Raw genomic sequence first — 25510 nt, 5'->3', positions numbered from 1 at the left:
CCATAACTCACTCTTTAATACTGGAAAGAAACCAACCTAATTGGTTTGTCAAATAACTGAGGGCAAAAGGTGGGGAATTCCATGCTCCAAGCAGGTTTATTGGGTCTTATTCTGAGGCAGAACGGAACAATTTCCGCTAGAAGGGCAGGCTGCATAGTTAAAATGAGCTATATTGTAAAAACTCATGATTTAAGGTTAGGCATTAGGGTTAGCAGTATGGTAAGGGTAAAAATACGATTTTATGGCTTTGTGGCTGTGCCAGCTAGTGACCGCCCCACAGAGATTCCTCCAGAGCAAGATTCATGATGAAAAACACTAACCTTCTCCTCCAATGGCATGCTGATACATCGAATAGTAGTAGACCTTGCTGATACATCATCCAGTCTTTGTCAGGAAAGGGCTGCCACCATTCCACCTGATGTTTTGGGTGCCCTTTTTGTATTTACTGTACCATTTGGTTTTCAGTGAGTGGCTTTGTACTGGATGATGGAAATATCTCGACAAAATGTAAGCCTTCCTCACCTTGAATCTTCGGCACATATTTTCTCTCACAGTAAATCAGTCTTATGGTATAGACCAGGGGTACTCAGCTCTTACCCTACGAGGTCCGGAGCCTGATGGTTCTGTTCTGCCTGATTATTAATTGCACACACCTGGTGTCCTAGGTCTAAATCAGTCCCTGATTAGAAGAGAACGATGAAAGAAAAGTAGTGGCACTGGCTTCAAGGTCCATAGCTGAGTTTGAGGGGTATAAACAATACTAGGCTGTAGAACATTCATGAAAAAAAGTGCCTGGATGACCTCTACTAAACACTATGTACTGATTCAGGGATGTGTGAAGGACCACAGGGATGTCCAGCAAGAACAGAGCCAACGGACGACAGGGCAAAGGATGTTTATTGTCACCACACAAACACACTCCGGTTCAATTTGGGTACTTATCCATTCATGTGTGGTTTTTTTGGAGGAAAGAGAAATGGAAATAGAATTGACCATGCAAAGTTACACACAAGGCAATTAGGCCTATACTTTATCGCGCACTACTGCATCATGAGTTAAGCTAAATACAGTAAATCATGTACTCAATTGCACACGACAAAGATAAACATGCCTAAAGCTAAACATTATTGTAGTGCCTGAATCACATCAATGAACATGGATGGCTAAATAGTAAGCAGGCCCAGGTAGAGCCTTAAGTTAGAGTTAGCCATGGCTCCATTCGACATGTATGGCCTATGTCAGAGAAAGGCACATATCCAACATCCAATTTCCCAAGCCTCTGTGTGTGTGTGTGTGTGTGTGTGTGTGTGTGTGTGCGCGCACGCGCGTGCCTGCCTGCCTGTGCCTGTGCCTGTTTAACAGACAGTGTTGAGAAGACGTCAAACCCTCACTCACCCTAAACACTTCCAAAATGCTGCGTCAAAACTAGCTTAGATTGTTGTTTGGCCTCAGGACAAACAGTCAGCTCCTATTACGAAAGATTGTGGATCATTTTGCATCTACTTAGCCTTTGGTCTTTTCTCTCATGTAGTGAATCCAGTGAGTGAGTGAGTCCATTAACCTGAATGTGAATGTTTGAATTTTTATACTCTCCAAAGGGATGCACTCTTATTGTAAAGAGTTAACTGGAAATGTATCCCAGGGTTACTGACACTGTATAATAAAAAATTCTATCATATCATTTTAATATTATTACAAGCGCAGTCCAACACGCCAAAACAATATATCCATGTTCATTCTGAGTTATGCTTCCCCCCCCCAAAAAAATATATTTTAGCAATACTTCTAATCCTCTGAACAGGAAGTAGAAAAATATGATGGATTTAGTTTTATCAGCCTCATGCCAATTTCACCTTTATTGTGAACACAACCTATCAAATAGCAAACATTCACTAGTACTGTAGAGTAGTGTGGTTCCGTGGTACTGCTTTGATATTCAAATCCTCAGACTGTTTGCATGACCTCACACTTTTGGCAAGATGATTCAACACTACCTCTCTACTACAGCTCTCTCTTTGTCTCTCCCTCTCTCTCTCTCTCCCCCCCTCTCTCTCTAACAGCTAAACTTGGTACCCCGTTTGAATAAAGCTTCTTTCTACTCCCAGCACATCTGGGAGCAGCACACAGTCAGAACACATAAGGATTTGGCTCACAGGTTAGAGTCACGACGCATCAACGGTACGTTACTACTTACTACAGGAGTGAATTATACAGTACCAATCCATTCAGGGACAAGAATACTGCATTAAAACATATCCTTTTCAAGAGGCACAATTTGGCCTCTTGATAACTTGACGTTTATCCTTGGCTTGGAGGACAGTGGAAAGGTAAAGTTTTGTTTTCAGTATCATCGGTACTGGGCAGCTTCCAGTGCTGATAGTAAGAGGGGATGAGAGTGCTGGACCGAATACAATGTACCTTGGCCTCAGTAACACTTAGAAAATACAGATAAAGGCATTTTGTTTTAAGGTTTTAAAGCTTTTACACAGTAAAAAAAAACATGCAAATCGTTTTTTAAGCTGATAAGCTGTGTAATAAAAACGTGTACACGGCTTTTCAGAATTCAGAAGTTTTCCTGCAGCTCAATCTATTTCATAGCATGGAACTGCAGTGAAATTCTGAGATTCTTGTCACTCAAACTTTTGCATTCTATGTTGTTTTTTCCTTTTGCTTAATGCTCTTTGTTGTGCTGACTTGATTGTCCCTGCTGTCACTCACATAGTCAGTGTCAGAGCCGCTGGTGAAATTTGACTTCTTTGGATTAATTTTGTGCAAACGAAACAATATCTTCTGTATTTTTTTCAGTGTATACATGGATAAAACTGAGGGGGCACATGTTGTGGGCATGGCATGACAATTTTTATTTGATTTATTTTACCTTCATATAACTAGGCAAGTCAGTTAAGAACAAATTCTTATTTTCAATGACGGCCTAGAAACAGTGGGTTAACTGCCTTGTTCAGGGGCAGTGAGCATGAGCATGATGCCACTGGCCAGTGTGTTTCCTGGCTACTATACCAGTCGGGGTTAGAGCAGGGGTGGGCTATTCCAGTCCTCGGGGGCCTGATTGGTGTCACACTTTTCCTCCATCCCTAGCAAACACAGCTGATTAATCAAACTGCGTTCTAAACTGAAGATCATGATTAGGTGATTATTGGAGTCAGGTGTGTTAGCTGGAGCTGGGTCAAAACTGTGACACCAATCAGGCCCACGACGACTGGAATTGCCCACTCCTGGGTTAGAGGGTAACTGTACGGCTGAACTCCCTTTCCTATCCACCACAGTCCTATGTCATTTCTGACAGAGGCAGAAAGCAGCCAAATTTTGATTTTCCTTCTCAAAGAAGGATTTGGATCTTTCTTTGAGAGGATGTGTCCCAAAGATGTCTGTATGATTTGAATATTTTTTGCTTTTATTGAAAATGTATAGGTTGAACTGAATTGTTAGTTGCTGATACATGTATTGCATGTATCAGCTAAGGCTGTTACAGTATTCGGCTGTTGGAAGTCTTAGAATGCACTGTGCCGTAGTTTGAACAGATTTAGAATGCACTGTGCCGTAGTTTGAACAGTTTTAGAATGCACTGTGCCGTAGTTTGAACAGTTTTAGAATGCACTGTGCCGTAGTTTGAACAGATTTAGAATGTACTGTGCCGTAGTTTGAACAGATTTAGAATGCACTGTGCCGTAGTTTGAACAGATTTAGAATGCGCTGTGCCGTAGTTTGAACAGATTTAGAATGCACTGTGCCGTAGTTTGAACAGTTTTAGAATGCACTGTGCCGTAGTTTGAACAGATTTAGAATGCACTGTGCCGTAGTTTGAACAGTTTTAGAATGCACTGTGCCGTAGTTTGAACAGATTTAGAATGCACTGTGCCGTAGTTTGAACAGTTTTGGAATGCACTGTGCCGTAGTTAGAACAGTTTTGGAATGCTCTGTGCCATAGTAGCACTCACGTCTGTATCCATGAAGTGCTTTGAAAGGCTGGTCATGGCTCACATCAACACCATCATCCCAGAAACCCTAGACCCACTCCAATTTGCATACCACCCCAACAGATCCACAGATGATGCAATCTCTATTACACTCCACACTGCCCTTTCCCACCTGGACAAAAGGAACACCTATGTGAGAATTCTATTCATTGACTACAGCTTGAGCTTGACTACAGTTCAACACCATAGTGCCCTCAAAGCTCATCACTAAGCTAAGGAACCTGGGACTAAACACCTCCCTCTGCAATTGGATCCTGGACTTCCTGACAGGTTGCCCCCAGGTGGTAAGGGTAGGTAACAACACATCCGCCACGCTGATGCTCAACACGGTGGCCCCTCAGGGCTGCGTGCTCAGTTCCCTCCTGTACTCCCTGTTCACTCATGACTGCATGGCCAGGCACGACTCCAACACCATCATTAAGTTTGCCGATAACACAGCAGTGGTAGGCATGATCATCGATGAGACAGCCTATAGGGAGGAGGTCAGAGACCAGGCCTTGTGGTGCTAGGATAACAATCTCTCCCTCAATGTGATCAATACAAAGGAGATGATTGTGGACTACAGGAAAAGGAGGACCAAGCATGCCCCCATTCACATCGACGGGTCTGTAGGGGAGCAGGTTAAGAGCTTCAAGTTCCTTGGTGTCCACATCACTAACGAACTATCATGGTCCAAACATACCAAGACAGTCATTAAGAAGGCACAACAGAGCCTATTCCCCCTCAGGAGACTGAAAAGATTTGGCATGGGTCCTCAGATCCACAAAAAGTTCTTCAGCTGCACCATTGAGAGCATCCTGACTGGTTGCATCACTGCCTGGTATGGCAACTGCCTGGCCTCCGACCGCAAGGCACTACAGAGGGTAGTGCGTACGGTCCAGTACATCACTGGGGCCAAACTTCCTGCCATCCAGGACCTCTATACCAGGCGGTGTCAGAGGTGTCAGAGGAAGGCTGTAAAAAAAAAAGACTTCAGCCACCCTAGTCATAGACTGTTCTTTTTGCTACTGCATGGCAAGCGGTACTGGAGCACCAAGTCTAGGTCCAAAAGGCTTCTTAACAGCTTCTACCCCCAAGCCATAAGACTCCTGAACAGCTAATCAAATGGCTACCTTAGACTATTTGCATTGCCCCCCCCCCCTTCTTTTATGCTGCTGCTACTCTCTGTTTATTATCTATGCATAAGTCACTTTAACTCTACCTACATGTACATATTACCTCAATTACCTCGACTAACCGGTGCTCCCACACATTGACTCTGTACCGGTACCCCCTGTACCTAGCCTCGCTACAGTTATTTTACTGCTGCTCTTTAAGTATTTGTTACTTTTATTTTAGATTTTTGACTTAACACTTATTTTTCTTAACTGCATTGCTGGTTAAGGACTTGTAAGTAAGCATTTCACTGTAAGGTCTAAACCTGTTGTATTCTGCTCTGGTGACAAAAAACATTTGATTTGATAACAGTAGGAATGCACTGTGCCATAGTTTGATCAGTTTTAATCAATACATACAGTAGTTTGGTTATGATAATTTCTACAGAAAGGGAAATGATCAGGACAACTATGGACAGTCTCTTTATCCCCGCCATAAATACACATTCGTAAAAGTAATGCTTTTATTAGACACGGCATGAATGATCTATTGTTCCTAACCATGAAGTCAGAAAATATATGCTACTATATAATGTTTACTGTGGCCGTGTGTATGATGTGCATGTGTGTGTTTGCTCATGCACGAGTGCATGTGTGTATTTGCAAATGCACGTATATATCTATGTGCCCATCTGTGTGTATGGGCACATAGATATGCACTGTACACATCCACTTACGTACAGTATCTGCATTGGGTGTGTGTGTCCAACTCACGAGTTGAAATTCTAATTGAATTTGAGTTTGAGCAGCAGGAAGTGGAATTTAATTCAGTCATAGAACATGAGTTTTATTGATTCTGACAGGTCACTCTTCCAGATACCAAAGAATATATCCCTTTTCTCTGGAAACAATGTTCATATACTCTTTTAACCTTAGTGCTTAGAATAGCCAAATATATTCACAGATCTGTATATTCATTTGTTTGGCTTCTTTTTGAAGGCCTAATGGTAAACTTCAGGGTTAAACTAATGCATTCTGGGAAATGTATTTTCCCCATTTAGAATTTTGAAAAAGTGATGAAATATAATAACTTAGAATATTCACATGTTTTGTTTTCCTTGATAATTCATTTTAAGAGTTTGTCCTGAAAATCAATTGTTTCAGCAATATTTTATATACAGGTCTATGATGGGCAATGGGCATGTTCCCCAGCCCCCTGCTCCCTTACCCCTCTGAGGGCCTCTGTTGTCAATGTCCACTCTGTTATGGTGCCTGTGGTCTCCAGAGACCCAGGCGGGTTTAAGGGCCTCCTCAGGAATACAGCCCCCACAGCCCTGTGTTTATCTTGGCTTCCAACACCCTCCCAGGGCCCTGCATTCATCCAAACTCACAGGGCTCCACCACGGCAGGAACAGACCAGGGCCTTATTGGCCTCCACCTCAATGGGGAACGGAACATACCACACTGGCTGAATGGACATACTGTAGAAGAGGTAGAAGACCTTTACGGCTGCCGCTCCAGACTTGGCTGGCTCACAATGGGAGTGTAGATCGTGAAGGTTGGAGGATGGCAAGGTTTTAATTGATGCCATGTGGATATATTGGCTACCTGTAGAGATATATTGTAGTACGCTACAGTAAACCCAGGGATAAGGTTTTGGTTGGCCATGCTGAATGTTTTTATATGGCAACTGTGTTAGGGAGCAGCTACTTCTTCAGGGTGGGATTTTCATCAAATCCATTCTTGAAAGGCCTCCCTTTTGTGAACTTAGCGTTATGGTCAACGTTGCCTTAGCTACTAGTTGTGTGGTACATGCATTCAAAGCAAAGTTTAGAACTACATCTAGCTCAGTTGGAATGCTGGGATCAAATCATTGGATTATTCGAACACTTCATAAAGTCAGTCTTTATCAGGCAGACAAAGCCCTTCTCCTTCTAGATTTTCAAAGAAGGTCCTAGATAGATTGAAGATTTTGAGAGTTCCAGAGAAAGTCGCTGTCCTAACTAAGGGCTGGATTCAAAGTAATATCACGGACGATCCACGTTAAAATGTAAAGGTCATTTCCGATTGAGCCGACGAATGCAGTCTCCGGAAACGTGGGAACATTGCCTTTAACTGTCCATCGAGCTATAACGTGGATCTTCCACGAGGGTAAATTCATTTGAATTCAAAATTTTTTTGACAGCACCCCTTTTGACTTGAACGAAACCTTTCATGCATATTTTTCCATTGTAGAAGTGCTCAGAGAGTGACTTTTTAGATCTGAATGCCAAAACATTCAAGAGATGAAGGTGCTCAAAGTTGAACTATTTGCATACCGCAACCATGCGATGAAACATCGATGTCTTCATCACTGAAAAAGACAAATGGTTGAGATTGATCTAATTTATAAGCTTACCAACAGGGTTGCCAAACTGTTTTAGAATTTCTTGATTTTTTTGTTGTTGTTGAAATGTCCTTTTTTTTCTTTAATGTCAATTATCTAAAACACGTGTATTCACATATTTTGTAGCTCGGACCCTATTTTACATCATCTGAGGTTTTTGTGTTTTTCCCAGCATCAGTTACAGAGTGGTGGTGTCATGTTTTGGCTGGTAAATGTACTAAAGTGGGAATACAATTAAAACGTCAACTTTCGAATGGTACTACAAAGATGGTTGGAGGTCCACACATCAGAGAATGTTAACTTGAATGGTAATATCAGTTGTTTTAAATTGTACTGTCAATCTTCCACCGGTAAGCTTTTCAAATCATAGAAACACAGATCATAGAATAAACACGACAATTTGAGTTGACATTCGACGGTGTGTGGACCGGCCGCCATCTTCGTGGTAGTAATTACAAGTTCAATTGTAAGTTAAATTTGAATGTTAATGGAGTACCAGCTAAATTGCAATGGTCTGAAGGGAAAGGTCCATTCTATTAATTATATTTCTATCATTGAAAGGACACCAACCCTGCATTCAAGAGAATGTTGCATCTCAACTGATGGCGGGAACAACACAACCTCAGATGATGTAAAGTAGGGTCTAAGCTACAACATACAGTATGCGAATATGAGAAAATCTAAGTTTACAGGTTTTTAGATCAATTACATTAAATATTTTTTTTTTAAAGAAATTATGAAATAGTTTGACAACTCTGTATGTTTTTTAACGATATCAAACCCAACCGTGTATCTTTTCCAGTAATGAAGACACGGATGACTCATGGTATGGTGTGGTGTGCAAAATTGGTCAACTTTGAGCACCTCTATCTCCTAAATGTTTGGCATTCAGTTCCAAAAAGTCCCTTTCTGAGTACTTCTTCAATGGGCAAACATGTACTGTATGGAATGTTTTGTTTAAATGAAAAGGGATGCTATCAAAAAGTGATTGAATTAAAATGGATTTACCTGCCATACAATACAAATTGAATCCAGCCCTAAGAGGAGTTATGAAGAATATAGCTAATTTTATGATTTAGCTGGAGGTTCTACAGTTCTAAGGTGATATGCAGTTTCATGCGCATGTGCAATTTAGTGTTTCCTCCCAAATATAACTGAGCTGATCCACCCAATTAGATCTTTGACAGCAAATGTTGGAGCTATATTTCCTGAGAGTGTGGAATTTAGAGAATGTTGGAGCTGTATTTCCTGAGAGTGTGGAATTTAGAGAATGTTGGAGCTGTATTTCCTGAGATTGTGAAACTTAGAGAATGCAGGTCTGCTCTCACACCAGTGGCGGTTCTAGACCATTTCAACAGGGGGGGCCAGGCTGGGGCCAGTTGTACTGTTAGAGGTGCATTACACTAGACATTACATTAGACGTTATTGTTGTCATATCGTTTTCTTCACTGCATTGCAGGCATTAGCAGGCAAAAGACCATGTTCATAATCATCATCGTTGTCACTGTCTAATAACGGATGTAAAAAAAAAAGAACGATAGCAAAAATTAGTTATGTAAAAATTATTTCATACTCCACATTTAGGGGGGCCACAAGGGGGTCCAAAATTGTTGGACCCCCTTGTGGGGGTCCCCACCCCCCAGAACCGCCCCTGTCTCACACACGTGTGAATTTGTCTAGGTGTGTGACCCAAGCCTCTCTTTGTGTGTGTCTGTGTGTGTGTGTGTGAGAGAGTGAGTGAGTGAACTTGTCTAGGAGTGTGACCCCAGTGTGGATTTATGTTTGTGTGTACATGACTGCGTGTGAGCAGAGTCATTCCTACTTGTGATACACTTGGGTGGAATGACTTTTAAACTTTGAACTTGGGAGACTGACTTTACTGGCTTCTGAATTCCTCTAGCCTCCCTCTGTAGTCTTTCATTTACCTCAGGGTAGTGTTCATTAGGGCAGGTAAACATTTTAAAAACATTGCAAAGAAATATTAAAATCATTGATGAATGGACAAGTCCCGGTAGTCCCTCCATATTTGAGTCCGTGTTCTTTTGTTTGGTGCCTAATGAACCCAACCCAGGACTGAGATAAAGAAGGACATATATTATGTAATCTACTTGTAGCGTAGAGTCTATCTGTGTCTGGATGTTGGAAGGAGTCTAGTTTGTAATCTATCAAAGGGTTGCTGGACTGCATGGGCACCTCAAAATGTAACACAATGAAGGTACAGTAAGGCTGTGGTGGAAAGCAGAGAAGAAATAAACCTGGGTTACAGTGGCTCACTCTCTTAAAGAGCTATTCAAGAGTAGGAAACCACCGGTAACACTTGGCAACTATTGGTAACACTTCGCAACCATTGGTAACACTTTTTAGGTTTTTACCGTACTCTAATGCAGGTATGGGTCTGGGCCTTGAGATTTCTGGTCTTGACGCCATCTCTGCCTACTGTAAGCTATAACACACAGTTGTTCCATAACCTCTAAATGCCTATCTGATATCTACAGCCTTTGACTACCCCTTTCTGTCACCCAAACAGATCAAGATAATTGTTTTGTGTCGTGTGCTGAAGGAGATGAGAAAGTATGGGTACAATCCTTTTTCGGAGCTAAATGGCATAACAGACTCAGGAGCTCAGGAGTTAATACGTATATAGTGTCCACTCTCATCCCTCACATTTTGGGGAAGGTTGTCCTCTACCTTATTTACCCCCCCTGGACATAGAAGAGCAGGATCACACCCAGTGACCCATTAGGCCACCAAGTATCCCAGCTGAAGTGACCAGTAACATCCCTGTCCATGTGGAATACCCATGTAACCATGCTTTTATCCACCATCAAGGCAGCTTTTATTCACACACAGACGCACACACACACACACACACACACACACACACACAAACTCTTCACTAGCCAGAGAGGAAGTGACTGGAGGCAGAGAGACTACTATACACTGAAAGGGCCAGTATCTGAGAACCGCTGGAAAACTACCCTGACGGAGTATTTCATTTTTTCCTGTAAAGAAAACACAAATTGGACGCGTTGGGTTAAATTAATCACGTTTTCCCTTTTCCTATAAGCTACTGTATAAAGACTTCCCATGCTGTATACATTTGAAATTCTATTTTTGCACTGAGAACATTTCCTGTGCCAGGGACAGACGGGTTTTATTCATTGATGAACATGTGAGTGGTATTTGAGAATGGGAAAGTGATTTTTGACATTATGTTTCCACTGGTAATGCACAGTACAACCAGCCCATACTGATACATAGTAGCAGTTAGCCTGTGTGAATATGGTGGCACTAAGGAGAAAAGTAGCTGTGTTGTACTGAAGAATACATGTAAGTAAACTATCTGGTAAAACCTTTCACACCAGACAAGTTGGAATCGTTTAAATAGATGTTGCCTGGCGAAAGTCAACCCAGCACAGGACACAAAATAAATGTGGGAATGTATATTCTGTTGAAGCTTAAATGTAAAATAGAATCACGTGTGAGGGAAATCACTGCGAGGTCACCATAAAGTAAAGTTCGGTCTCAATCACAATCATCTAGTAGGTATAAACGAATACAGCCACGTGCTTCTACCACCTGGCTAAACAGAGAACAGCAACCGTTTGTGGTCTGAGGCTTTTTACACACCGTTGAAACCCATAAAAAAAATGTGTGGCCGTTGTGTCATTTACAGTCAGCCTGGTCAACCAAAACGAGAGCTCAGTCTGGTTGACCAGGCTAAATAACAGTACCTCACCAAATCTGACAAGACAACCATTTTTTTCACTGACAGTTTTTTCTTCCATTACAGGTAAACCATGATCACCTTGCTCCTACTGTGTGTGTCTCTGCCCTTCGTCACCTCAACAATATCATCTGAAGACCCTAGCGGTATGTGTTATATTGCATCACTATTGTTCACCGGCCCTATTCAAATACTATGAAAAAAGCAATGTTCCTTCCTCCTTTCCTTGAAGTAATCACTGATCGATCATGAATAGGTGTATGCAAGCTTTCCACTCCACTGCTTTCATCCAATCAAATCCAATCAACATTAAGGAAGGACATAGGGAAGGATGCATTGCGTTCAAATAGGGAAGAACGCAGTTCTAGCTATTCAAACAGGGCCTCTGTTATATACTGTGTGTGTATTCCACCACTGAAACCAAATGCAAAAGTAAAAGTGTTTTATAGTCTCTTAGGATAGGGTTTGAAATAATGCAGGCAGGTGACATGAATTTAATCCACTTTACTGTAGGGCAACATCTTCCCTACATGATCTACTAATATAACATAAAAACAAATCTCATACTATCCTCCCCAGATCTCGACAGTACCTTGAGTGTCAGCATCCCCATGGATGTGCCACTGCGCCCTCTGATGGGCACCAAGGCGGTGGTGCCCTGCTACTTCCACGACAACCCAATCGACCACCCGGGCACGCCCACTGTCGACCCCCTGTCCCACCGCATCAAGTGGACCTACATTACCAAGGGCAAGGCCACCCTCATCCTGGTGGCGTCGGAGGGCAAAGTTCACGTGGAGACGGAGTACCTAGACCGGGTCACCATGGCCAACTACCCGCTGGTGCCCACCGACATCACCATGGAGATCACGGAGCTGCGCTCCAAGGACTCGGGCACCTATCGCTGTGAGGTCATGCATGGCATCGAGGAAAACTATGACTCGGTGGACATCCAGGTTCAAGGTATGACTTGGAGTGTAACTGCAGGCTCTGAATGCATTTTGTTGGTATGATCTCAAGCTATTACGGATAGGCGTCCCACTAGCGGGACACCAGCCGACAACATCCGGTGAAATTGGAGGGCGGGCAATTCAAATAAATAATCGTAATATTAAACATTCATGAACATACAAGTATCTTAAATATTTAAAAGCTTAAATTCTTGTTAATCTAACTGCGTTGTCTGATTTACAATAGGCTTTACGGCGAAAGCATACCATGCGATTGTCTGAGGACGGCACCCCACATCAACATATTTTTCAACCAGCACAGTCTTCATAAAATCACAAATAAATAAATCACTTACTTTTGAAGATCTTCCTCTGTTTGCAATCCCAAGGGTCCCAGCTACAACATGAATGGTCATTTTGTTAGATAAAATCCTTCTTTATATCCCAAAAAGTCAATTTAGTTGGCGCCATCGATTTCGAAAATCCACTTGTAAAACATGCAGACAAAGGAGTCCAAAAAACTACCGCTAAACTTCTTCCAAACAAGTCAAACGACGTTTCTATTTAATCCTCAGAATGTAAATAAATTATAATATTTCATACGGAAAGTAGTATGTTCAATAGGAAAGCAAAATTAGTAAGCACGCGCCCTCTCCCAATAACTTTTTAGTTTGAAAATTATATTATATTTTTGGAGTGAAATATCCCTTCAATAGCACCTAAACAATACTCTTCCTCATATATACACTAGCCTACCCTCTGAAATTGTATAATAATCAATAATAATACAGTGAGGGCAATTTGTTCTCTCCTTCCCAGGTATTGTGTTCCACTACCGAGCCATCTCTACTCGCTACACTCTGAACTTTGAGAGGGCCAAGGCTGCCTGTATCCAGAACAGTGCCACCATCGCCACCCCAGCCCAGCTACAGGCTGCCTTTGATGATGGCTTCCACCAATGTGACGCCGGTTGGCTATCTGACCAAACAGTCAGGTAATTCTGATGTACTAAACTGTGAACCGTTAGCTGTCATCACTGTTTTAGGTAAGCCATGTGCACTATTGTCAGTCACTTGTTTTAGGGAAGCCATCTTTGATGTTTTCATGTGGATATACTGTAGAAATGAACTAACCTGAAGGGTTTTGTGGGGATGTGAAATATTGTTCTAGACGAGGGGTACTCAAGTACTATTTGAGAAGATCCGGTCACACAAATTTCCTAAGTGGCAAAAGTCCGGATGGATATTGCCATTTTTTGCCGTAGTAACAAACCCCCACCTCGCAACCCATGCGACCCCAAACTGTTCACACCCCTTTTGTTGGCGGAGAGAACATTTTGCAGTTTTAAAGCTAATTTCCTGCAATTCTACACATTTTGCATGGGGCATTTTTTTCTGTTTTGAAGCTCATTTACTGCAATTCTACAATCCCCGTGTTGACCCCGTTTTAAGTCTGGCTCCGGACCACAGTCCGCCAGTTGAGTATGGGGGTTCTAAACCATGGTTTGGAATGAAGCAACGTTATAACCGTTTGGGATTTTTAAAAGATATATAATTTCAGACTAATTGATGTGTCATGTGTATACACCTTTTTTTTCTTTGCCATGTCACGTGATATACTCAAGGTACCCCATCCATGAGCCTCGTGAGGGTTGCTTTGGAGACAAGGATGAGTTCCCGGGCGTGCGAACCTACGGCGTGAGAGAGGTCAACGAGACCTATGACGTGTACTGCTTCGCACAGAAGATGTCAGGTACTCAACAACAAATATTGTAGTTTGTCATGGTTATCATGGTCATTATGCAAGCTGTTTTGTGTTGCACGTAGATACACATCTAAGTTAAATTATTTATAGCCTATAAATAGGGGCATGATCATTTAAAGTCAAAGTATTATGCAAAGCATAATGTAGTGACCCGCACAGACAGTTGTGGGTTATGTGTTAGGCTATTAGTGGGTTGTGTCGTACTTACCAGTGTTCGCGGGGTCATGCCAATCAACCTGCTATCTGCCAATCACGGGAATGCCTGGAATGTTCAGATACCGGGCAGCCTGGTGGTTGGCGGAGTGGCGTGAAGGGGGGTTGGGCAGGGGGATGGAGCATTGGAAGTTAAGACCGGGTTTTAGCCATTGTTCTCTCTCTTACGTCTGGGCTTCACAAGAGAAGGTCACGGTTCGTTTGTAGGGTACCTTTCATTTATTTGGCGTGGGCTACGGCCAAACAGTAGCCTGTGTTAAGTTGTGTTAATAAACCGTCCATTCGTTAACTCCATCCTCTGTCTGAACAATTGTTCCTTCATGATCTAGTCAGGTCATTACAATAATATGAGCTACACCCGGCCAGCAACAAACGTTCCCATCACTTTAGAGGAATGTTCCCTTAAGAGTCTCATTAGGTTATTAACTAACGTTTTCATAGTAATGTACCCGTAATGTGCGAAGAATGTTTCCAAGAGACCATTCCTTTCAGGTGAAATAGAACTTACCCAGAACATGGTTACAATGTTCTCAGAACTTAAGATAATAATGTTCTAGGCATGTTTCATGGGAACATTGCAAGAACATTAATGTGTCCACTTTTCTGAGGGTTAGAAGAATATTCCACAAATTTCCCCCCAAACAATACAAAGAAAATGGTTGCCATGTTCTCAGAACATAAGATATTAATGTTCTAGACAAGTTTCATGGGAACATTTCTGTGTATCAGTTGTCACGCCGTCACCTGATGGTCCCAAAGAAACATTCTCCCCCCCAAAAAAAATAATTACCCGTCACACCTTATTACTGTTGCCGACCCAATTAAGGCCTTGATTGATGAGCCCTGAAAGTTAAGCCCCTGATCCATTCATAGCTCTTTATATGTCGTCAAGTTTGGGGATAATCACACACCATGCTTTTAACATACAGTAGTGTTTTCAACTTGAATATTTGGTGTAGATATTTACATCGTGCATGTTCATTTATACATTAGTTATTATTCAACATGTCCTCACCTGGGATTTGCACTCACAACGTCTTGGTTCACAGTACTCCAATCTACCCACTATGCCACCATGACCGTGTCAGGCGTCGGTTAATCTGACTTTTCTCATCGTTGATTTGGTTCGATTGACTTATTTCAGCAATTTAAGGGCTTTCTGTATAGTTGTCCAATGTTGGTGGGGCCTGTTAACCTGTTTTAATGATACTCCTGAATCACTATGATCAATCAGATAGTTTCTCTTGTGTACTCTTAAAAGTTGCTTAGATTTACTTCAAAGTTAATTCACCCTATTGCTTACACCTATCAAGTTTATTTCATCGACACAAGTGCCTATAGTGAGGAGGGGTTAGGGTTTCTTAGATCAGGTTAGTGTGTTGTAACTTTTGCCCAATAATGACATTAACATATTTTGCTAAGAAAGGAAAGAGAAAGGGGGATAACTAGTCAGTTGTACAACTGAATGCATTGAACTGAAATGTGTCTACCGCATTTAACCCAACCCCTCTGAATCAGAGAGGTGCGGAGGGCTGCCTTAATCTTAATAACGTGAGAGTAGGGTGATTGCCCTAGTGGGTCTCGAAACCTAGGCCACCAGCACCAATGACAAACACCCTAACCACTGTCCCAATAACGGAAATCTCTAAGAAATGTGCTTATTGGGCCAGTACAGTTAGGCCCTGTCCTGTCCAGAAAAAACCCTACCCCATCCTCTCCAGGCACTAATCTGAAACAACTTGATAGGTGTAACGCTGTAAGCAATAGGGTGGTAAGCAAATGCTCTGTTAAATTGCTCCGTACACTCAAGCAAAACTTTTATTGATGGTAGTGATTCAGGAATATCATTAAAACAGGTTAACATGCCACATCAATATTAGACAACTATACTGAAAGCCCTTAAATTGCTTAAATAATGAAATTAAATCAATGATGAGAGAATAGTCTGATTAATTGATACCTTACACGGACATGGTAGCATAGCAGGAAGATTGGAGTATTACTGTGAACCAAGAGTTTGTGAGTTCAAATCCCAGGTGAGGACACATTGAATAATAATTACTGTATAAATGAACATGCACACTGTAATCATGTGTGTCAAATATGTAAGTTAAAACACTGTATGTCAAATGCACTGTGTGTGAGTATCCCTAAACTTGTCAACATATAAAGAGCTATGAATTGATCAGTCGCTCAGCAATCAGGGCCCTGATTGTCTTGGCAACAGTAACAAGGCGTGATGTCTAATGAAACCATTAGGGGGGGGGGCATTTTTGGGGTGTCTAGAACGTGTCTAGAACATTAATATCTTATGTTCTGAGAACATGGCAACCATATTCTTTGTATGTTTGGTGGGACATTGATGGAATATTCTCCTAACCCTCAGAAAACTGGACACATGAATGTTCTTGCAGCGTTCCCATGAAACGTGTCTATAACGTTAATATCTCATGTTCTGAGAACATGGCAGAACATTAATATTGTATATTCTGAGACCTGGCAACCATGTTCTGTGTACGTTTGGAGGGACGTTAATTAATGTAATATTCCCTTAACCCTCAGAAAACTGGAAACTGAATGTTCTTGCAACGTCCCATGAAACTTGTCTAGAAGATTAATATTGTATGTTCTGAGAACATGGTAACCACACTCTGGGTATATTCTGTTTGACATTAAGGGAATGTTTTCCTAACTCCAATGCCAAAACATGCTAAAAAGGTTCTCAGGAGGTTTTTGCTAGCATAGATATGTTTCCGTGACTAACGGAAAACTGGACACTCAAACATTAGGGGAACATTACGGGTAACATTACAAAAACGTTCTCTCTCCCTGGAAACATTAGCTGGGCATCAACTTGATGTTGATTGCTGATGCACTTGCCATGCAAAGCTACCCAACTAGCTAGCCTAATTTATTATATTAGCTTGAGAAGTAAGAAGCGGAAATCATGACCAATAACTTTCTGTTTGTCAGTTTGCCTGCCTGCCTCTGTTTCTCACTCTTTGCTTTCCCCTCTACATCATCCCCAGGCAGAGTGTTCTATTCCATGTCCGTGGAGAAGTTTGCCTTTTACCAGGCAATGGACCAGTGTGCCAAACTAGGGGCCAAGCTGGCCACCACAGGGCAGCTGTACCTGGCCTGGAAGGCTGGCATGGATGTGTGCAACGCGGGCTGGCTGGCAGATAGAAGCGTCCGCTACCCTATCAACATTGCCAGGCCGCAGTGCGGTGGAGGACTACTTGGAGTGAGGACCGTGTACCTGTTCCCTAACCAAACAGGCTACCCCTATCCAGACTCCCGCTACGACGCTATCTGCTACCAAGGTAAGTGTAAAAAAAGTGTTGAAGGTGTAATTATGAATTTCATTTAGGTGTCTTAAAGCCAGAGTGATTTCCAGTAACACAGTGTGGCTTTAACTTTCATGCTGCCAATGGTCTATTTCACAGAAGACGACGGCGAAGTCAAGACCACCCCATTCCCAGAGGTGGCCACCATCACAGCTGGACCCATGGTTTACCTGGGGCATACCACCGCCCCTGAGGCTGAGGCACAAGGGGAGGTTCTGACCCAAGCCCCCCTGGACACCACCAGCATGGAACTGCCCTTACCCATCCTCCCCAGTGTGAATGACATGTATGCCAAGGTCACCCCGGTCGTGGGGGAAGAGATCATCAGCAGGGTGACAGCTAAACCTAATGTGGCCTCCGAGTTCCCTCGTGACAATGACACTGCCATGTCTCCTACAGGTTAGCAGATTGTGCTGGTCAACGTCAGGGTGGAAATTGTTTAGATTTTGCCGTTGTTGCCATTTTCATTTTCAAGCGTAATAACACAAATTCTGTGTTTGGTTCTGTTTGTCTCTTCCCTCCCCTATCTCCCTTCTTTCTCTCTACCTCCCGGTCTTCCTACTCCTCCCTCCTTCCATCCCTCAATATAGGTGTAGTGTTCCACTACCGTGCTGGCTCCAGTCGCTATGCCCTGTCCTTCGTGGAGGCCCAGCTGGCCTGTCAGAGCGTGGGTGCGGTCATCGCCAGCTCTCAGCAGCTCCAGGCAGCCTATAAGGCAGGGCTCCACCACTGTGATGCAGGCTGGCTCAGGGACCAGACCGTCAGGTGAGATAGATAGGGTATATTTCAGTAGTCCAGTAGTCTTCTCAGTAGGGTTGCACAATTCTGGTTTTACAGAAATCCCTTCCCTGCATATTTCCTCATGATTGCAGAAGTTCTCTGATTGAGATAACGGAAAAACTAAATTTTACTTTCTAGTCTCTTTTCCTAAAGAGGACCCTAGTAGAACTGCTTCGTTAACCGTCAACTGTGACCTTAACCCTTACCTGCATAGTGACAGTTTGCTCTCTCCTGTGGTCAGGTACCCCATCCTGTCTCCCAGAGATAAGTGCTCAGGGAACCTGGAGCATCTCCCAGGGGTGAGGTCCTATGGCCTGAGACCCGCTACCGAGCGATACGATGTCTACTGCTATGTGGACCGCCTCAAGGGTCAGTGACATGGTGCATGGACCCTATTCTTCTTCTTCTTTTTCTCCTTCTTTGCCTTTGTCTTCTTCTTCTTCAGAGCTTAGCTTCAGATATTGAGAGATTTCTTCTTCTTCTACATTTAAAATACCCAAATGCAGTGACCCAAACTTGATGATTTTGCATGACATTCGCAGGACAGCGTAGCCTGCATAAATGGGGGCAGCATGCGGCACAAAATGCGGGACTGTCCCACACAATCCGGGACATGTGGTCGCCCTAGTAAAACCACCTGCACTCTCTTCTCCCTCATCTCTCAGGGGAGCTGTTCTACACCAGCGACTATGACAGCTTCTCCTACAAGGAGGCCGTGGCCCACTGTCAGAAGCTCAACACCACGCTAGCCACCACAGGGCAGCTCTATGTCGCTTGGAGACAGGGCTTTGACAAGTGCCGTCCAGGCTGGCTGCAGGACCGCAGCATCCGCTACCCCATCCACAACCCCAGGCCCCACTGTGGAGGAGGCAAGGCTGGGGTACACACCATATATGCCTTCCCCAACCAGACGGGACACCCTGACCAGCACTCCAGATACGACGCATACTGCTTCAGAGGTATGTATGAGTTTGGATCTGTTCAGAGTCATCAATAGGGGGGCTGTTAAATCTCAAACTGTTTAAGCCCAAATACAGCCACTGTTAAAAGCATGAAAATGATATTGTGTTGGTTTTCTTTATTTTGTAGCTGAACCTACGATTATTCACACTGAAACCAGACTCAACGTTACTGTAGTTGTCGAGGAGGAAATTATCAACATGACAATCAGAATGGACCAATTGACTCCTGGTAACATATCTCTATATTAAGTGGTCAACGGGTCTTTCTGTATCACTGCTAGTATTTCCTGTACATTTATCCTGCCGACCATGCCAAACGTAACAGTAAGGTGAAAGAGAATTACATACTAGCATGTTCACCTCTGTTATAATCTAAATGCACAAGCTGTTTTCTAGTCAGAGTGCATTAATACTACATGTTCTTTTTCCTTTGTTCTCTCTCTGTGGTTTTTCAGTGAGCCCCATCGTACCACCTGCATCTGTGGATGTCTCCGGTTCAGGCTTAGCTGAGCATTCTACCAGTGGTAGTGGCAGTGGAACCCCTGGTAGCGGAGATACATCTGGTGGGGCCAGTGGCGAGGGCTCCGGGTCTGGCTTCCAAGTCACATTCGAGGGCAGTGGGCACATCTTGTCAGGACAGGGCTCTAGCTCTGGAGGTCTACAGGAAGCAGTAGAGGGGAGCACCACTGTCACTTACACCTCTAGAGTTGGGTCTGGGAATAGTGGCTCCGGGGTGGGGGTGGGAGAGTTCAGCGGTGGGCTACCGTCCGGTGTCCTTCCCCACTCCGGTAGTGGCAGTGGGGTATCTGGGGACCTGAGCGGTAGCGGGGACTCTGTCATCATCATGGTGGATGGAGAGATGGTGGACATCTCCAAGCAGCAGCCCACCGGACAGGAGTTTGGACAAGGAGGTGTGGATGTCAGTGGCTCCAGTGGAGTGTCCGGATCGGGTGGCTTCTTCAGCGGGGATGTGACCAGCACTTCTGGCTCCGGACTTCCCGACATATCTTTCGAGCATTCGGGTCTCATTGACCTGACCGAGAAGCCCTCGGGAAAGCACGAGGTCTCTGGCTACCAGCCCTTCGCCTCTGGTTTTCCAAGCGGTTTCCCCTCTGGTTATCCTTCCGGTTTTCACAGCGGCTCTGGATTCCCATCCAGTAGTGACGGATCCCACTCAGGCCATGAGGTCATCTTGCTGACAGAAGATGGGATGATGGAGGTGACAACACGGCGGCGTCCGGAGCAGGGTCGGGGCTACGTAGAGGTCAGTGGAGACGGCAGTAGCCAGCATGAAGGGAGCACCTCAGCCAGTGGGCTCTCCCTGGGGGAGTCAACGGTCGCAGAAGGGCTGTCTGTGGTGCTGCCCCCTGGGTCTACCATGACTTACCCAGAGTATATCACCTATCTGGGAAACACGGGAAGAGGGGACGACCTGGACCTGGTGGAGGAAGGCCAGGAGCAGGAAGGCCATGAGCAGAAAGGGCAGGAGCAAGAAGGGCTGGAGCAAGAAGGGCTGGAAGGGCCCACGGAGACAATCAATGTCACGGCACCTTCTGCATTCTTCTCTAGCCCAACAACAGCAACTGCTGTCTCAATGGTGACCCCTGTTGTGGTGGAGGAGCCTGCTGTAGTTGACGGTAAAAAGCTTATTTGATCATTTGATCATAGAAGTGTTCTATAGGCCATTGGTTATAGTATCTACGATAAGCCATTGTTTACTTTGCTTCATCCACCACATGCTAACAGCTAATGAACAATGCCCCCTAGTAAGCATATTGTCTAATCAATCCATAATATTCTGACCCTACCTCTTTCTAGCTACTCCTGCGCTTTGTGAGCCTAATCCGTGTGGCACAGGCGCCTGTTCTGTGCAGGATGGCATTGCTTTGTGCCAATGCCCACATGGATTCACTGGAGAGGACTGCAGCACAGTGTTGTCAGTGACAACACTATGTGTTACAAGATGTATTCACGTGATTACAAGCAGGCATATCTATCATAGATATTTCACGCAACATTCCCGGTGTCTCTGTTATCAATCTTTTGTTATTTTTGTGTTTACATGCAAATGAAAGTTGCCATGTCCCACAATGTATATACTGTTACAGGCATAGGCGGCTCGTGAGTCTCAAACTATATTTGCCGCGATTATATTTAGAAAAATTGTGATATGGCTGTCTGGACCTTTCACTGACATTCGCAACTCAACGGTCATCTACACTTTTAAAAACAAAAGTAATGTTATTGAGAGCGATACCATAGGGGAAACATTTTAGGGTCTCTGAAGAACCATAAATTAGATGGTACAAAAATCCAAAACCAGGAATGGAATTGGATAGCCCTGCTGTAGGGTTTTAAGCCTTATTTGCACATTTCCCAGGGTGCCTTTCGATTAAATTTGAATTACCAGTACCACCCATGACTGTGTTTGCTAGTGACAGAGACATGATTGTTGCATTCATTCCCTTAGTCTTCCCCAAGTAAGAAAGTAAGTGAATTTGTTGCCATTCAAATGTTATTATTCAAGACAAAACAATACATATTTCATAAAGCCTTATTTTGAGGGCCAAGTTTTAACTAATACAGTGGCCTGAAGCTCATAGTTTACAGTCAACATGAGTCCTGCAAGTCACGTTATGCTGGCTTGCAAAGTGATGCATAATTCCTATTGGCATCCAGCCAGAGTGATGAAAACTGACATTTAGAGTAAAAAAAATCACCTGCAAACTGCATTCAGAATGACTGCTAGGGTTGGGAAAACTAAGATTACCCTAAACATCTAAACTGGAACCACCATTTCAGTAACAACCAAGTCCAAGTAACAGATTGGAATAGTTTAGAAAAATGTATGTTATTTCTGTATATTTGAGTAGCATAACATTAACGAATCAGTCAAAGCAACATGCAAACATTTTAACGATTTTACTGAGTTACAGTTCATATAATAGTAATTAGTACTTAGGCCCTAATCTATGGATTTCAAATGCAACAATCATGGTTACAGCTAGCCTTATGGTAGCGCCGCCTATGGTTACAGCTAGCCTTATGGTAGCGCCGTCTATGGTTACAGCTAGCCTTATGGTAGCGCCGCCTATGGTTACAGCTAGCATTATGGTAGCGCCGCCTATGGTTACAGCTAGCCTTATGGTAGCGCCGCCTATGGTTACAGCTAGCATTATGGTAGCGCCGCCTATGGTTACAGCTAGCATTATGGTAGCGCCGCCTATGGTTACAGCTAGCCTTATGGTAGCGCCGCCTATGGTTACAGCTAGCCTTATGGTAGCGCCGCCTATGGTTACAGCTAGCCTTATGGTAGCGCCGCCTATGGTTACAGCTAGCCTTATGGTAGCGCCGCCTATGGTTACAGCTAGCCTTATGGACATGCCGTCTATGGTTACAGCTAGCCTTATGGTAGTGCCGCCTATGGTTACAGCTAGTCTTATGGTAGCGCCGTCTATGGTTACAGCTAGCCTTATGGTAGCGCCGCCTATGGTTACAGCTAGCCTTATGGTAGCGCTGTCTATGGTTACAGCTAGCCTTATGGACATGCCGTCTATGGTTACAGCTAGCCTTATGGACATGCCGTCTATGGTTACAGCTAGCCTTATGGTAGCGCCGCCTATGGTTACAGCTAGCCTTATGGTAGCGCCGCCTATGGTTACAAGGGAGGGGGAGGGTTGTATAAATAAATAGCCAACATTCTACAGTAAATGTGTTAATGTGTCTATCTGTTTGTGTGCAGCAGTGCAGGGCTGTGCCGAAGGCTGGGTGAAGTTCATGGGGAGCTGCTACATGCACTTTCTAGAGAGAGACACCTGGCCTGACGCTGAGCAGCGCTGCCAAGAGCTCAACTCCCACCTGGTCAGCATCACCTCCCAACAGGAGCAGGAGTTTGTCAACTGTGAGTATAGATATTGTGTGTGTGTGCGTGCGTAAGCTTGTTTGTAAGTACTCTTTATTGTCTTAGTTGTGAAGTGTGTGGGTGTGTGTGCATGCACACGTGTGTGCAATACATTTTTTGCACAAACATAGAACATATCTGATACACACTGTACATGACAGCTCAATGTTCTATTTTCCATATAGCTAATGCTCAGGACTATCAGTGGATTGGACTCAATGACAAGGATGTGCAGAATGAGTTCCGCTGGACAGATGGGAGTCCATTGGTGAGTTTTTTTTTTTCTCTCGACCAGTTCAGGTGTCCCCTACTCTGGTCCCCTACTTTATTTTACTGTACTTTGCTTTTTTTTAAATTAGATTTGACTTTACTTTTAGTTGCGTAAGCAACAGGAATAACATTATTATTATTATTGATATTAAGTTACCATTTGACTTCTTCATTCCATTTTATCCTCCTTTCTAATCAAATGGTCCTGTGTTGACGTCTTCGCATGCAGGAATTTGAGAACTGGAGGCCCAACCAGCCGGATAACTACTTTAACTCTGGAGAGGACTGTGTGGTGATGATCTGGCATGAGAACGGCCAGTGGAACGATGTTCCCTGCAACTACCACCTGCCCTTCACCTGCAAGAGTGAACCTGGTAGGGAGCAGGGGTTAAGTGGTTGAGGGTCAGGGGGCACAGAACATTAATTGGGTCAGCTGTTAGTGACTGAGCCAACAAGACAGAAAAATAGCACTCGGCCATGCTTTTTGAAAAACAGGGATGTCCGGGGGTGACTACGCACAAATAAGGCTTAATCAGGTGTTCATTGAAGTGAGATGAAACTGTGAGTCTTAAAACAAATTGGTACCCCCAAAAACATTATTGTTGGTCCAGCTCGCTATTTGTAGGGCACAACGAAGAGTCAATGTGTCATTCAAACCCTGACTTTATCGACACCGCTGGAAACAAACAGACAGATCTCATGAGATAATTTCCTTCGGCCAATTCCTCTGGTTTCCCCTTTCTTCCCAGTCGTGTGCCACTCCCCCCCTGAGGTGGACAACGCCAGGCCGATGGGCAGCAGAAGAGACCGCTACCCCGTCAACTCTATAGTCCTCTACCAGTGTGACGCGGGCTTCACAAGGCGCCACCCACCTGCTTCACGCTGCCTTCCCGACGGGCGGTGGGAGGAGCCACAAGTGGAGTGTATAGGACGTGAGTCTGACCTTCCTTGTTTAATCCATTGTGTCTTGTCCACTCCCATCAACTCCGATTCAAAACCTCAGCCCCCCCCCCCCCCCCTCCAGAGTCAATCGAGTAGCTAGATAGATTGTTTCTGGGTTCCTGGGTTCGGAGATTAGCGTCTATTAACCTTGCAGATGACATCATACATACTTACAGATTAACAATACAAAAAGAGACACAACATTCACACACTTGAGAAATATAGGCATTTCTAGGGAAACAAGGCAATAGCATTAAAGTAAGGTAGGCGAGATATGAGACACTATGGCAGGCACATTTTTTTTATCTGGACCTCAAAGCAAGTTCCACTGCTGATTTTCATTCTTTCCCTCTAATCAAGGACTGATTTAGAGGTGGGTGCAATTAATTATCAGGTAGAAGAGAAACCCAGCAGTACTCTGGACCTCCAGGCTCAGTTTTGAATACCCCTGCACTTTGGAATTTCATTATTCTTTATCTTTGATGGTTATTCAGCAATGTTTTAAGGATGTCATCAACATGTGCCTCTCTCTCCCTCAGCTGGTGCCACCCCCAGCAACCGACTACATAAGAGGTCCATCAGGAGACGGTCTAAAGCAACCAACAGTCGGTCATGGCGGAAGCTTCTCTAAGCAGGACTGAAGGGACACACTAAAAGAGAACCAAATGGACCGCTCTTGTAAAGAAACATTGATATTCAATGCCATTTTGCCTGACCAAAAGAGATAAAGTTCCCACCAGGGGTGGAAATGGGGAAAAGTTACTTTGGGAACCCACCAATGAAAAAATCCTTGAATTCACCTATAGCTAATTTTTACATGTCAAAATTATTGAATTCCCTCATTTCCACCCCTGATTTACATCGTGTGTGTGTGTGTGTATGTATATGTGTGTGTATATATATATATATATATATATATATATATATACATACATACATACACACACACACACACACACACACACACACACACACACACACACACACACACACACACACACACACACACACAGTGAGGGTAAAAAGTATTTGATCCCCTGCTGATTTTGTACGTTTGCCCACTGACAAAGAAATGATCAATCTATAATTTTAATGGTAGGTTTATTTGAACAGTAAGAGAGACAGAATAACAACAAAAAAATCCAGAAAAACGCATGTCAAAAATGTTATAAATTGATT

The 25510-nt window shown here is 43.7% G+C and overlaps 1 protein-coding gene across 3 annotated transcripts; it reads left to right on the top strand.

Annotated features, from left to right (window-relative positions):
* Positions 1–1962: 1962 nt before the first annotated feature.
* On the top strand, positions 1963–25157 carry LOC115197114 (aggrecan core protein). 3 transcript variants are annotated; one of them, XM_029758304.1, is made up of 17 exons: positions 1963–2178; positions 11269–11348; positions 11782–12165; positions 12972–13146; positions 13777–13904; positions 17159–17452; positions 17576–17875; positions 18067–18241; positions 18498–18625; positions 18922–19215; positions 19346–19447; positions 19674–20855; positions 22964–23119; positions 23305–23387; positions 23619–23763; positions 24139–24321; positions 24871–25157. In XM_029758304.1, the coding sequence occupies exons 2-17, from the start codon at positions 11276–11278 to the stop codon at positions 24960–24962; spliced, it is 3894 nt and encodes a 1297-aa protein (XP_029614164.1). In that variant the 5' UTR covers positions 1963–2178; positions 11269–11275; the 3' UTR covers positions 24963–25157. The 3 variants fall into 3 exon arrangements, with proteins under 3 accessions (XP_029614164.1, XP_029614162.1, XP_029614163.1); XM_029758302.1 differs by having other exon boundaries at positions 22961–23119; XM_029758303.1 differs by lacking the exon at positions 1963–2178 and adding an exon at positions 3353–3384 and having other exon boundaries at positions 22961–23119.
* The last annotated feature ends 353 nt before the right edge of the window (positions 25158–25510 follow it).

The sequence above is a fragment of the Salmo trutta genome, chromosome 7 (genome assembly GCF_901001165.1).
Source record: "Salmo trutta chromosome 7, fSalTru1.1, whole genome shotgun sequence".
NCBI classification, from domain to species: Eukaryota; Metazoa; Chordata; class Actinopteri; order Salmoniformes; family Salmonidae; genus Salmo; species Salmo trutta.
This window is presented reverse-complemented; position numbering and strand designations above follow the sequence as displayed.

Coding starts and splice junctions, on each gene's coding strand:
- LOC115197114 (XM_029758302.1), top strand. CDS start 11,276: ATGATCACCTTGCTCCTACTGTGTGTGTCTCTGCCCTTCGTCACCTCA. Junction 11,349..11,781: donor ATCATCTGAAGACCCTAGCG/GTATGTGTTATA, acceptor TATCCTCCCCAG/ATCTCGACAGTACCTTGAGT. Junction 18,626..18,921: donor CTATGTGGACCGCCTCAAGG/GTCAGTGACATG, acceptor CTCATCTCTCAG/GGGAGCTGTTCTACACCAGC.